At 32.3% G+C, this 13,884-nt stretch overlaps 1 protein-coding gene across 2 annotated transcripts in view; it reads left to right on the forward strand.

Annotated features, from left to right (window-relative positions):
* The window catches only part of LOC108911533 (E3 ubiquitin-protein ligase Ubr3), a 209,319-nt gene that overhangs the window by 69,519 nt on the left and 125,916 nt on the right, over positions 1–13,884 (forward strand). For both annotated transcript variants that reach the window (XM_023455676.1, XM_023455677.1), the window contains 2 exons: positions 1,696–1,922; positions 9,451–9,609. In XM_023455676.1, the coding sequence (XP_023311444.1) occupies positions 1,696–1,922; positions 9,451–9,609 (386 nt within the window). The remainder of the gene's footprint in view (positions 1–1,695; positions 1,923–9,450; positions 9,610–13,884) is intronic.

The following is a 13,884-nucleotide window of genomic DNA, read 5'->3' on the forward strand; positions in this document are numbered from 1 at the left end:
AAGTATTGCTATTTTTTTTCTTGGAGTTCAACTGTGTTGGTGTGTTTATTGAATGTTTTTTTCTTCAAGTGGTTTATTATAGACGTACTCTTAACCACAACCAAACTATTCTTGGGTGATACCCTGTTGCGAGGCTCCTTGGCTTACATGAAATTATTTTTAATGCGCATGCTCAGTAACATTGATACCTATAATTTTAATTTATTAATTACTACAAAAATCAATATGGTTCTATTTTAAATATATAAGTTCTATAATTCTATTAGTTTGTCACCTGGGATTTGAAGCTTCTTAAATATTTTTAATATTGCCAGAATATTGTAATATTTAAGGTCATGACAAAGAAGCCATTTTTTTGGCACTTATGTCCAAAGTACATAAGGTCGAAAATCGATCTAATAGAAATATCGAGAAATTCTTCATGACTGTGCACTATGGGGTTACCTATTATTTGGCATATGTGACGTCACTACTAAAAAGATCTATCGATTGTTGCAGTAAAAATTTGAAATCAGTTTTTCTCTGCAGTGATGCATTTTAGTAACATGCACAGTACCTGTATATATGTATTTTTTCAAGTAATAATGTGGTTTCAGAAAACATCTCCTTTTCCTCAAAATCTCGATCATCAAAAAAATGTGATAAACAATTTATTTAAAAATCTCTGGTGTCAAATTTCTTTAAAAGTAGCGGTCTTATCCTAAAAAGTGAAATAAAAATATTTTTTAAAGGCCGTTAACTTTTTAAAGGAAAAAAATTGTGCTAAGGTAACCAAAGCTACTCTTGAGATATGACCCTTTCTCTTCTGAAGACCTGTGTAATATTTATTACTATTCTGAGTTGGCCATTATTTTTACCATTAGTGACTTTTTGACAATGTTATTGCAATGAATTTGAAACACCCTGTATACAGGGTGATGCAGTCATAATGTCATTAATTTTATGCACATATTCAGAAGGTCTAATAAAGACAGAAAATCTAAACAAAAAAAAATTACACGATCTTTTCAAAATAAGCAAATTGTCCCTTAACTCCCTTTAATTCGACCCTCTAATTCTTAACACATTTTATGACAGCAAACGTTGAACGAAACAGCTGTCGTGCGTGTTGAATTTTGCAATTAATTTCAAAATCAAAGTGCACCGGATTTTAATTTTATTAAGTGTTATGGACGAATGAGGGCTTTTTCAGAAGTAAATTAAATTGGTAGGTAGGTACCATTATTCTTTGAAAAGCAAAAAGTCACTTTTATAATTGATAAAGAGTTTTTAATATTATAATCACTTATTATTCAGTTTTAGTTTAGTAAACTGAATAATTAATACTAAAAATTCATATTCATTTATAAAACAGTGAAAACGTTAATAATATTAAGGTGAGGTTAGTGACCGAACAGTACAGTAGGTCAAGATTCACTCTCGATGTAGGTCAGCGGTCATTAGCGGTCCAAAAAGGGGTTTAAATAATGATTAAAAATATTTTTTTTCAGCATAAACATATATTTAAGAGCTTATTTAATTGCATATTCGTATTCTACTCATTTTTCCCTAACTTCCCTTAAAATTAATTACATTATGACCGAACAATCCTGTATTTCAACTGAAAGAATTATTCTTTTAATAGTGCCATTCACAAATGAGACACATCCATTGTCTCAGAAATAATGTTTATTAAATTTTGCAAATTTATTTTAGGTATGAATGTTAACCAGAGAGAACTAAACCAGCACATAGAATTTGAGCCCAATACTTACTATGCAGCCTTTAGTGCCGAATTGGAGGCCAGTGCTTATCCTATGTGGGCCCTCGTATCCCACTTAACCGATGCTACAACTGCATCATTAACTCGAAGAGTGTTATCTTCTTGTTTAAATGAATTAAAAGATTGGTTAGATGCTATTAATTTTACTAGTCCAACTGTGGTAAGTTAACAATTATTATTTGTTATTATTAACCTGAATAAGAGAACAAATATTTAATCTTTTGAATTTTAATATTTTTAATTTATCTAAATTAAATATTTTAGAAATTTCACAACAGTAAAAGACGACAAATCTACAAAACACATTCAGTCGTTTTACATACAAAATTTTATGTTTAAACTAAAATACATCTTTTTTCCTTAAATAAAATAAATGACATCCATTATTAAACAACATTGTTAAAAATGACAGGCAGTGGCGGTTTTACCATAAGAGCTGCGGAGCTGCAGAACACATAAAATTTTATGTATTTAATCATATTAAATATCAACAAAATATTTAAAGAATCCAAATGTACTCGCGCTAAAATAAATCTAGGAGCTTATATTATTATTTATTACGACGCGAGCTACGCTCCTTAATATATGCAACTTCATATACAAAATGTGTGAACAGAGAACAGTTAGATGCGTCCTTTGTTTTTATTGGCTAATTAGGCTCGTGACGTCATGACCCACGTCACTTTTATATGGGCTTTTGTGGCTGCAAACAACGACGACCACTAGCCATTGCTGCAGTAAATGCAGTAATATTTCGTACGTGGTATGTGGTGGTTTATTTCTGCGAGCAGCACGTGTGAATATTTTCGTTTAGGCGTCTACGGATATTATAGTTATTAAAATGAATAGTATTTCGTTTTTACAAAAAACTTTATTTGGTTCCCTGCGTTATGAGGATAAACTAAAAATAAAGAATTAGGTGGGCCAACACCACAATTAAATATTGGAAGTTAGTGGAACAAATCGAAGTAAGTTATAAAAGACAATTTAACAATAATGTATACACAAAAGCAGAGTGGGTGTGCGGGTGTGATATAAAAAATACACTGTTTTGTTTTCCGTGCTTACTTTTCGGTGGGGATAAAGCATGGACAATATACAGTGTGAAAGATTTAAGTCATTTAAGTCATTAGGTAAAATAAACATAAGAAGTCAGTTAGATTCTGCATATTGGGATAATATACGGAAACACAATGAACAGGTAACGAAAAATTGTTATGTATTATCTAATATCATAGATTACAAAAAATGTTGTGGAGCTTTCGAATTAGAACTTCGCGGACATGATGAGACAGATAATTCGGACAACCCCTCGTAAATTTAGTGCAGATCTTGACGACATATTAAAAGAACATCTAGCCACATGGGTATGACCGGGATTTTCTGTGATTGTACCGGGAATTAGCTGTATGGTCCCGTATTTCGGATTTGCACGTATAACTCCCGGAATATATGTACATATATATAAAAAAAGATAAAGAAAAAATCATAACTGCAAGGAAAATTAAAATTCGTTGAATCGTTGGTAAACTTCACAAACGATTTTTTTGTTTTTAAACAATATTCAATAATTTAATAAAATATATTTACTTTATTCCAATTTATTTATACCGTCAATAGGTAATTCGTGAATAGATATTTCAAAAAGGTATCAATTTCAAAAATCGTTGTGAAAATTTGTATTTTTGTATAAATGGATTGTTCCTTGAAATTCAGAAGTGCCAGGAAAACGCAACCTTGAAAATTTTAAAATTTTTCGCCTGCGGCGCCATTTAGAAACTCCGGGCACTTAATATCCCGGAATTCAATTCAACAAATATAACAATCCTAAGCAGAACACATTCAATCAATGTTCACGCGCCGCCACTGGACACAGGAATACAATTTTTAATGACAAATCGATGTTATTATTTTGAAAATTAAAGTAAAATGTTCATTGGTGTCTTTGATATTAAGAAATAGAAGAGTGTTTAATAAGCTGTACAGAATTTGACCATTTTAAATAATTTATTATCTCTTCATATATTTAAAAACATTGAAAGTTATGTTTCATGTATGTGATCAATTTTACATTATACTAAATGAGTTTATTTCTGTTATGGAAACTATAAATTTACATTTTGTTTGAAATAATAGTAATAATAATATATACAGGGTGTCTCTAAAGGGTCTGTACAATGCTCCAGAAGATATAGTACGGCTCAAAATAAGTTGATTTAACTAAACTTGCCTTAGTCCAAAAATTGATAATAACAGAGCTACAAGGTGCCTAAATTGAAAAAAAATATAAAACGTTTTCTTGAATATCTTTCTACTACAAGCTAATTTTGTATCCCGCAATCTTTCGGGATGAGAAATTCTAATTTATTGACGATTTTGTTGTGTCTTCTAGGGGGCGCCACAAGCGACCATTAGAATGCATATAAACTGCCAAAACCTTTTTGTGCTAGGATGTTTTTCACTTTGTCAAACGGACATGGTTTTTAAAGCATTCTTCAACATTGGCTAGCATCTCTGGCATAATTTGCCGAAATGCTGTTATAATGCAGAGACACATATTTTCACTGTAGTTGGTGTTGTAACATAAATTTGACTTTTTACATATCCACATAAAAAGAAGTTACAATTAGTTAGGTGAGGAGACCTTGGAGGCCAACTTACTGACCCTTTGCACCCAATCCATCTGTTAGGAAAAGTTACATTTAAATAAAGACAAACTTCAGCGGTACTGTGAGGCGGGGCACCATCATGTTGCAACCACATCCTTCGAAGGGTGACTAAAGGAATGTCATCCAGTAAATCTTCTAGAGTTTCTTAAAAAGTGCAAATAAGTTGTTAATGTCAGATGTCTGTCAAAAAAGAATGGTCCAATTACATGGGCTCCCAAAATTCCTCCCTACACATTCAAAAACCATCTGTATCATTTTCCTCTGTAATTACAGTTTTAGGTCAATTTTGTTTTCTGTGGATGCCTTCTGTCGGGATACCGTTGTGCATAAACTCTTGATACCAGTAATGAATTTCTGAAACAACCACCGAGAACAAAAACCATGTCAAACATTTCTTCTCGTGTCATTGACATTTTGAAAATATAATTAAATGTTAAACTCTTTGCGTCTTATTAATTTTAATAGTTCCAAAGCCAAAACTAATCAAAATTAAAGGACATTTAAATTGACTTAGGTCCGGTACTTTGAGTCTTGGTTAAGACTTGCTTAACTGATCAGGCGATTAGACTGTAAATATACTTTATAAAATAAATCAGTATATATGTACATTCTAATCATATTAATTAACCAAGGCTTAACCGAGACCCAAAGTACAGGGCCTTATAGGTCAAACAGTGTAATAAATAATTGCAAAGCCTTCTTGACGGTGTTGGTAACTCCTTTTTTTTGGAATTTTAGATAAAACCGAATTTTTCTCTAAAACTGTTAGAGATAAATATGGTACCTTATATCAATCGAAAGGACATTTAATTTGGCATTCAACAATAGCAATTAATCATTGTCATTTCATTTGAAAAAAAAGGTTATTTGTCTTCTAAGATTGTCAAAAGTAGGTCTTAATATCTTCAGTCCTGAATAACTTAATTTGTTTTCCAAGCATGTAAAACATCTAGAAATTTGTGCCGAAACGAACTGTCTAAACCGCATGTTCTTAACTCTTTTAGTTTAGTTAGTTTAGATGCTACTTAGATTTATTCAGAGAGCCGAAATCGTGATTTTTCCAAAAACAGTCGAATATCTTGGAAACGGTTCTAATTTAAAATAACGAAGTTATGTATTATCCAGAAGAATCGGAACACCCTGTATAACTGAAAATATTTTACATGCTCAATATAATTCCAAACAACTTTTATATAAAACATTTTTTTAATAAATTTAATATATAGCTATGGAAGAATCTGCCTTAGGTGAAACACTCGGAATACTTTGAACGACTAACTTATGGAACAAATTAAATAAAACTGTAATAACTTTTATAAAAATGCTAATAGGTCGATTTTATTTTGTTTTTTGCGTGCATTCGATTTTCTATAGTGGAACCCCCTATATATTTCTACAAATTTGGATAGAACGTTATCTCACAAATACAATATTGTAGATATTGGTGGGTCTATCTTTAATAATGGAGATAAACAGAAGGCAAGGAAAAAAGTTTAATACATTAAGAACAAACGAACAACAGTTGTAAATTAAATTAAATAGTATTAAACCAAACCAAATTAAATATTGGAAATGCCATCCATCAGCTGAGAAGAATCTGTCCTGAATGATTATATGTATTTGGTTTCAACAAGATGGCACACCTTCCACACTTTGCACATCCTGTGCATAAGTAGTTAGACAACTGTTTTCCTGGGAGGTGGATTGGATTGAAGTTCAGATCTTACACCTTTCGATTTTTTTCTTGTGGGGTTTGAAATCAAAAGTCTACGTAACCAGACTGCAGAATTTAGAGGAGTTAAGAAATCAAATTACTGGAGAAATTAGTCCAGAGGTCATTTGCAGTGTACAAGAAGAATATGTTCATAGGTTTCTTTATTGCAAAGAGGCTGATGGATGGCATTTCCAACATTTGTTTTTAATGAATATTTTAATTTTATTTGTTGAATACTATTTAATTTAATTTACAATTGTTATTTATTTGTTCTTAATGTATTAAATCTATTAGTGGAAAAATTCACAAATATTCAAAGTTTAAGAGGAAACAATTGTCTCAATACAATGCACCGATATAAATACTTACTTATGTAATCCCGACATGAAATATAAAATATTAAACTATACGAGCTAGTATCACATCACTTTTTCACATATGTTGCACAAAGCTACATACATTTTATCACATTTTATAACGTCTCTGTACCGTTTCCTGGTGTGGGACAATTAGGTCATCCTTGTAGTTCCTAGTTATGAATGAAATAATAGTACAATTTTTACTACAAACATATTTTGTATAGCGACATCTACGTGAATATTTCACTTTGATAGGCGAAGTTGAGTTTCGATTTCTAATAGTTCAAGAGCTAGCTTAGCGTGGACTGCACCGATGGACTATAGTCATGATTTTTTGTTAAAAGTTTCTTATCACATTGACAAAGCCAGAGCCCATCAGTCAGAAGTCTCTCTATAGGCGGAGAGCGTAGGCGGGCAGTTAAATCCGAGAAGTTTTGTCAATAAAAAAATAATCAAATATAGTTATGAAAATTGGTACACTTATAAATTTTAAATGGATAAACATGGAAAAAATATTGTCAGAAGGCTAGGTGGTGACTTAAGCGCTCTCAGAAGCGATAAAGTAGTTTGTGAATTGAAAAATAAATCACAATATATAGTTCTGACATTTTGTTTATTGTTAGTTTATAATGCAAATAGACTATCTGTAAAGTTACAGAAGTTAAAAGTAAGGCTAATAGTCAAAAAAACATTATTTAACGCTGCTCGTGCAAATTTTTGCCGTGGTTGTTACGCCCGGCGTTTTTGATCTTTTATTGTTAATAAATGATTAAGTATAGTTCTAGCATTTTACTTAGCCAATCTTTATATTATATATGTTTGTTATAACGAAACAACAGAAGTTTACTCAGAGGTTAAGGCTATGCTAGGGCTACATAAGTTTAAGTGCAATTTTATTTGGTAATGTTTGTTTTCACAATGGCTTTAAATTGGTTTTTCTACCGAAATACACACAGTGCACTTTACTCTGAATCGCAATCTGATGATTTGTCCTGATTTTGTCATTGTAACTGCAATTGAAAACACACACTTTAACACTCGCCATTGTTGGTGGCTTAAAAATGTATTAATACACGAAAAATCCAATGAACAAGCAGTGAACGCTGTTAGAGCTGTGACTGGAGCGAAAATCAGAAGCGAGGTGACGCTTGGTTACTATTTTGAAAGTCAGGCCAGAATAACCGTCTGACTACAAAGGCCTACAAAAAAATCCTGTGTTTTTGAGACGTGAACCTACCCTTCTTCAGTAAAATTTTCCGCTGAATCCGAAAATGATAAGAAACAATTCTGACATGTGGATTCCCGACCACATACCCTTAATTTCCCCAAAAATTAAAAAAATCCAAACTAGTCATCCAACCTCCCCACACACCCTCAATTCCCCCCAAAAATTTAAACTGCCCATTCAACTTACCTTTAGTAAAATTCGCTAAATCCAAAAATTGCAAAAAATTGTTTAGACGCGAGGGATTCCCCCTGCTCATCCGTGTCTCTCACTTGTTTCTTTCAAAAATAAAAATAAATACAAATCAGACGTGGCGTGGCAACCGTTATAACTTTTATAAAATCTGTCGGTAAAATCAAAAGTAAATAATATTGATGAACTAAGTTTCCTCTGTTCGTACACTTAACCTCGCCCCCCCCCCCCAGATATAATTTACAAATTATGGTTAGCACTGATGAAATTTTTCACTGAAAGCTTACTATTTTCCAAAAGCTCTTAAGTAACATTAAGCTAGTAGCATGCGGAAGGTATTTTCTAAAACGTTTTAGCATTTTAACTTCGCATTCAATTAAAATGCGAGTTCAAGCCCTGGGGCCACGTCAAGGCGTCTACCAATCCAGAGTAAGTTATAACTTGGATTTAGAAAATACCTACCTAGCTTAAAGTTACTTAAGAGCTTGAAAGATTTTGGAAAACAATAAGCTTTCAATGAAAAATGTTTTCAATGCTAGGATGCTAACCATAATTTGAAAATGCTAACTGGGGGTGAGGTTAAGTGTACGAGCAAAGGGAGATTTTAGTTGAAAAATATTTCGTAGTTTTGGTTTTATCGACAGATTTTATAAAAGTTATAACGGTTGCCACGTTTGATTTGTATTTATTTTTATTTTTGAAAGAAGAAAATGAGAGATAAAAATGAGTAGAGGGATCCCTCACGTCCAAACAATTTTTTTGCCATTTTCGGATTCAGCGAATTTTACTAAATATAAGTAGATTATATGACCAGTTTGGATTTTTTTGCATTTTTAGGGGGAATTGAGGGTGTGGGGGCAATCCATACGTCAGAACTTATTTTATGAATTTCGGATTCAGCGAAAAATTTTACTAAGGATGGGTAGGTTGGATAGCCAGTTTGGATTTTTTTAATTTTTGATGGGAATTGAGAGTACGTGAGGAAAATCCATATGTCAGAAAATTTTCTTTTTATCTGTTTCGGATTCAGCGGAAAATTTTTCTAAAGATAGGCAGGGTCATGTCGCAAAAACAATTTTTTTTTTGTCGGCCCGTGCTATCGTCTTGCGCGCTATACTTGACTCTGGCATAGTCTTAACTTCTGACTAAACTTCTGTTGTTTCGTTATAACATAAATATATTCGTAAAAAGTGGCTATGTAAAATGCCTGAACTATATTTATTCATTTCTTAACAATAAAAGAATAAAAAAGCTGGGCGTAGCAACCAGGGCAAAATTTACATGCGCGGTGATCAATAATGCTTTTTTGGCTATTAGCCTCACTTTTAACTTCTGTAACTTTACATTACTATTTGCATTATAAACTAACAATAAACAAAATGTCAGAACTATATATTGTGATTTATTTTTCAATTCACAATTTACTACTTTATCGCTTCTGAGAGCGCTTAAGCCACCATCTATATATTAAATATAACTTTTAATATTTTGGTTTATTTGTATTTTAATAGTAAAATTATAATTTTCAGAATGATAGTCTTCAAGTGACCTTCCATCTTCCGCTTCACAGATACCTCGCTGTGTTCTTGTGTCAAGCAGTCGCGAAGCAAGAAATTACTCTTAATGAAGTATTACCATCCACAGATACTTTCCTGAACCTCCTCATGATGCATCCTCTTCGTGTACAGGTAAGTGACTTCCCATAGTCTTCATAAGTCAACAGATTTACATGGTCAAGCATCTACTCACTACAAATCGGTAGAACTACTTTTTCTACATGTATAATTTTATGTCTACCACATCAACCAATCGCATTTGTAATGTTCATTTTGATTTTCATCACGACACCAAACTTTACAAAATGAATAAAGAAAAAGAGAAAGAAAAATTAACTATTCGAACGAATGAATTCAAGCAATGAAAAAATAGACTATCCAAACAAAAGAAGGTAGAAAAAAATAAGACTATATTTGTATACAGGATGTTACAAATTAGTAGGTCAAACAATTAACCACATATTCTTTGGATTAAAATAATGGGACTCTTCTTATACTATTTTTCATTTTGGAGCCCTACTTTCAAAATAGTGGCAAAATCAAAATTTAAAAAATTATTTTTATGGATAGCTCTGGTGATCTAGAGATATTTATTTGAAACTTAGTATATATTTTTATATTATGATGGTACACATTATGTGTAATTTTGGTCTAAAATATGTAAACGCGAACGGAGGAAAGGGAGTTATAGTACCCATGGACCCCTTCTAATTTTTTTTTTTTTTTAGTACGTCTATTTTTTAATATTCAATTTTTATCAAACAAAAAAGTTGTATGTAACGAAAAATAACTTAGGAGATGCTTATTTTAGCCCTTCCAAGGAGCAGAAATTTTCGAAAAATTGTTGAGAAGTTGCACATGCATAAGTAGAAAATTTATATAAAATTTAACTGTTATACCTATTTTGGTTTTCAAATTACAGCCACTATTCCATGTTTTTATGGAAACTTTGAGAGGCTGTATCTCCTAAGAAATGATCATTTTGCTAAGGTAATTTTATGCAAAATGTGTTCTTTTTAGATTCACCAGTACCATTTGTGTTACTTTTTTTAAAAACACCCTGTATACCTATTTCAATTTTAAATTGATAATGCAATTCTATTTTTCAGACATCATATTGAAAATGATTTAAAGAAAAATAGGAATTTTGAGAACAATAAAAAATGGCTGCTTATATTTATCTGATCATTAGGCAACAAATTTTTTTGCACATACAGGGTGTCCCGAAATTCATGCAACAAAATTTGATCACAGATTCTTAAGACAAATTTAGGGGACCCGTATTTTTTATTTTTGCCAAGTGGCCCCCTCTTTCGGAGTTACAGCCCCATGAAGTCCGCCCCTAAGAATAATCTTTTTTTTTATATCTCAGAACCCTGTTGTACGAGAATCACTAAATTTGGTACACAGGGGTTGCGACCAAATTTTTCTGCTTCCAAAGACAAGGGGGCCCACGAAAAAGTGTCTTAAGGGGGTTTCTCTCCAAAAAGCGTAGCAATGTGATATTCCACATGTCATAAAACCCCTGTGTACCAAATTTAGTAATTCTCGTACAACATGGTTTTGAGATATAAAAAAGACTTCTTAGGGACAGATTTCAGGGGGCTGTAACTCCGAAAGAGGGGGCCAGTTGGCAAAAAGAAAAAATACGGGTTCCCTAAGTCTTAAGAATCTATGACCAAATTTTGTTGCACGAATTTCGGGACACCCTGTATATGTATGTCAACGCTCTTCGAGATCTTAGGATCGGCAACACCCAAGTAAATTTTTTATTTCACAAATTTCTTCCAAAATCCGTTCTTAATCGCCACGGTAGCATAGTTGGTCCAGAGTGCTGTGGCAAGCCAGACTTCGTATTCTGGTCCAGGTTTGATCCCTGGTGTCGGCAATGTTGATGGATAATGGGTGTTTGACCGCCCCCTTCTGCACAGCCTTTGGCTTTGGATTTGGGGATTTTCATTTTTGTGGTGTGTTTTATGTTTTATTTTATTTTTTTTCTTAAACGTTCTCTTTATGAATCAACAAATCGTCCCCTAAAAATGGTACCTATGGTCCCATGCTTTATTATCAAAATATAACCACTTTGATATGCCATTGTTAGCTAAACTAGTGCGTCATGGAACTAAATCAAATCCACATGGATTACAGTGGACACACTCGATGTACAACGTTGTCGGTCGGTTTACCTGTTGACCATTAGACGCCTTCATTATAGCCATCCTTGTCTATCACATGGATTTCTATGGCTTACTTTATTGCTCTCACGTAACTTCTGATAGACCATCGGTACTTTCCTACACTGTATATCAACACTTCACTATCAAATGTAAATAACGGCGTCCCCTTTATTTATTAGTCTGAGTTTAAACCCCTTTTTGGACAGCTCTTGACCGCTAACCTACAAAGATTTATCGAGAGTGAATCTTGACGTAACATTTGGTCATTATCCTAGCTTTTAATACGTTTTTGATGTGTATGAGTAAGATAATTTTTACATTTTAATTATTAACAAGTATTATTTATTCGTTAATAAAAACGTTGTACATTTTATAATTGATTATGAGTTTTTAGAATTATGTTTAATTATTAAGTTTGTAGTACGCATACTTTATTATGTGACTTATTTAAAATGCTTGTATGGCTAAAACATTACATCCATCCAAAGCACTTTGTTAATAAAATAATGATTCACTTCACTTTGATTTTGATACAAATTGCAAAATTCAAGACGACTGAGGAAATCAGCTGTTTCCTTTAATGTTCGAACGCTTTGTAGTCCGCCGGTTGGCGCATTCCCTGTTGCGAAGTAGGGCGCTGAGTTGACGGGAGTTAAGGGGTAATTTGCTTATTTTTTAAAAGGTCTTAGGCCTACCGAATACTTGGTTAAAATTAATGACATTATGACTGAATCATCCTGTATATTGCGCACATTCAAAACATGTTGGTTAACTGGTACAAATAAAAAAACTTCTCTTGTTTATTTTGCACTGAAAATAGTAGGTGAGTGAAAATGGATTTTCCAATTTAATTAATACTAAATTCAGGTTAAAATTAAACAGAAAACATTTTGGTAAAACAAGAATTGAAAATGTTCTAGAATGCTTGTGAATATCTGAAAAAAAACACAAGTGCAAAATATTCTTATAGGAATAGTTTTCTTGGAATATGAATTAGCTTTTTAGAGCCATACCAAACCTGAAAACTCATTGTATAAGGGATAATTTCCCATGGATTTAGTACATTTGTTAGTAAGGTATGATAAAACTCAAAATATTATTTGGGAAATTCCATATTATATAAAGGTACTTCCAGTTTGATACAAAATGATTATCTATCTTTATAATTTGTTAAATTGAAAAAATTAAAATGTGACAGAACAAATTATAATGTATTGACTGTTTTTTATTTAGTTTCTTTTTACTGTTAGTTACTACTGAAGTTAAACAATTCATTTTTTTAAAGAAAACAAACACAAAACAATTGTTTTCGTTCTTCTGTAGAACAGTGTGAATACAAATTTGGATAATTTAAATGGGACATGCAAAAACATTATTTTAGAGGAGATTGCACACATTTCTCATTTCTTCTGTACAGTTTCGCTTACTGTACTGCCACTATGATGGCTTAAAAACACTTTATTGCCACTATGATGGCATAAAAACTTGATTCATCTTTATTAAAACAAACTTGATGAAGTGGACTGTATACTGTTTACTAATTAAAAATGTAAACTTTTAACAAAATAGTGAGACATGTTGCCTCAACAGGCCTTCGTACACATCTGGCTTTTTACTTGACCGTGCAGAGTGCAGAGGATATAGAAAGTAGATGTTTGTTTTATGTTGCAGGCCTCTTAAAAAAGGTCTGTCACAATTGATGAAGTGCAAGATGAGTACGGCAGGACCGTCTTACGCTCAAAACATTGGGATCCAATTTTATTTTTTAGGTACATTTTCTACTCTCTCATAATTTATAATGTAAAATACCAAACAAACAAAAAGGTTTGTCTAAGTGTTGATATCGCCAACAGTTTTAGAGGAAGTTACTCCATCCATGGCCTTGAAGCAGTTTTAAGAAAGATGTGTTTAAAAAAAAAGGCAATTTGTTGCTTAAACTGTTATAAAAGGGCAGTAAAAGTAATAGATAATAAAGATAAATGTGTAGTTTGCCAGACCTGATGCCGTAATGCCTTCTGAATTCTGATAGGCTATGAACATGTAAATATTAAAATTTGTGGGCAAGCATTACTTTGATTTATCTGATAGCATAGCTTATAAAACCAATTGCATCCCTCAAGGGATGCAATTGATTTTTGCAAAAAAATGAACGCATTTGTTGTAACTTGTACTAGGCTTAAGTCAGGTTTTTGTAGCAGGACTTTAATTTAATAGTCAATAGAAGACCTCA

This window comes from Anoplophora glabripennis, unplaced genomic scaffold, assembly GCF_000390285.2.
Source record: "Anoplophora glabripennis isolate ALB-LARVAE unplaced genomic scaffold, Agla_2.0 scaffold606, whole genome shotgun sequence".
Lineage (NCBI taxonomy): Eukaryota > Metazoa > Arthropoda > Insecta > Coleoptera > Cerambycidae > Anoplophora > Anoplophora glabripennis.